Source organism: Crocuta crocuta, unplaced genomic scaffold (genome assembly GCF_008692635.1).
Source record: "Crocuta crocuta isolate KB4526 unplaced genomic scaffold, BGI_CrCroc_1.0 scaffold73, whole genome shotgun sequence".
Lineage (NCBI taxonomy): Eukaryota > Metazoa > Chordata > Mammalia > Carnivora > Hyaenidae > Crocuta > Crocuta crocuta.
This window is the reverse complement of record NW_027529443.1, coordinates 952,901-953,409: the sequence shown is the minus strand read 5'-3', so window position 1 is coordinate 953,409 and position 509 is coordinate 952,901. Positions and strand designations below refer to the sequence as shown.

General features: G+C 70.9%; 1 protein-coding gene across 3 annotated transcripts in view; it reads right to left on the bottom strand.

The window, feature by feature from the left end:
• QPRT (quinolinate phosphoribosyltransferase) overlaps positions 1 to 509 on the bottom strand; it is a 14,827-nt gene that overhangs the window by 447 nt on the left and 13,871 nt on the right. For all 3 annotated transcript variants that reach the window (XM_077760378.1, XM_077760376.1, XM_077760377.1), the window contains exons 4-5: positions 376 to 509; positions 46 to 177 (exon numbers count right to left, since the gene is read on the bottom strand). The exon at positions 376 to 509 is cut by the window's right edge and continues 354 nt beyond it. In XM_077760378.1, coding sequence (XP_077616504.1) covers positions 46 to 177; positions 376 to 509 — 266 coding nt within the window. The remainder of the gene's footprint in view (positions 1 to 45; positions 178 to 375) is intronic.

Here is a 509-nt window from a genome sequence, read left to right as displayed (position 1 = left end):
GAGCCCCTCCCGGCCCCTTCCCAGGAAGCAGACCCCGCCTCTCACCTCAGGCCTGAAGTTGTCCAGCAGGACGAGATCGGCTCCTGCCTCGGCGGCCTCCATGGCCTCCTGCAGACTGCTGACCTCCACCTCCACCTTCAGGGCGAAGTCCGCCACCTGCCGGGCGCCTCGAACGGCCTGGCGAGCGGGGGGACGGGAGGGTGAGAGCGAGGACAGGGGCACCCGGCACGGGGCACAGTGGGGTGGGCCTGGCGTTTGAAGGGCCCCCCGGTGGATAACGAGCTTGGGGTTNGTGGGGGGGTGGCTGGCAGAGGGGAAGGGCTGTGGCAGGGAGGTGGGAGCGGGGCCCGGGCAGGGGCCCAGCCCAACACGCACCTTTTGCACCCCGCCGGCTGCCAGGACGTGGTTGTCCTTCACCATCACCAGTCCTCCCAGGTCGTAGCGGTGGGCGACGGCCCCGCCCACTAGGAGCCCGTACTTCTCCACCAGCCGGAAGCCCGGCGTGGTCT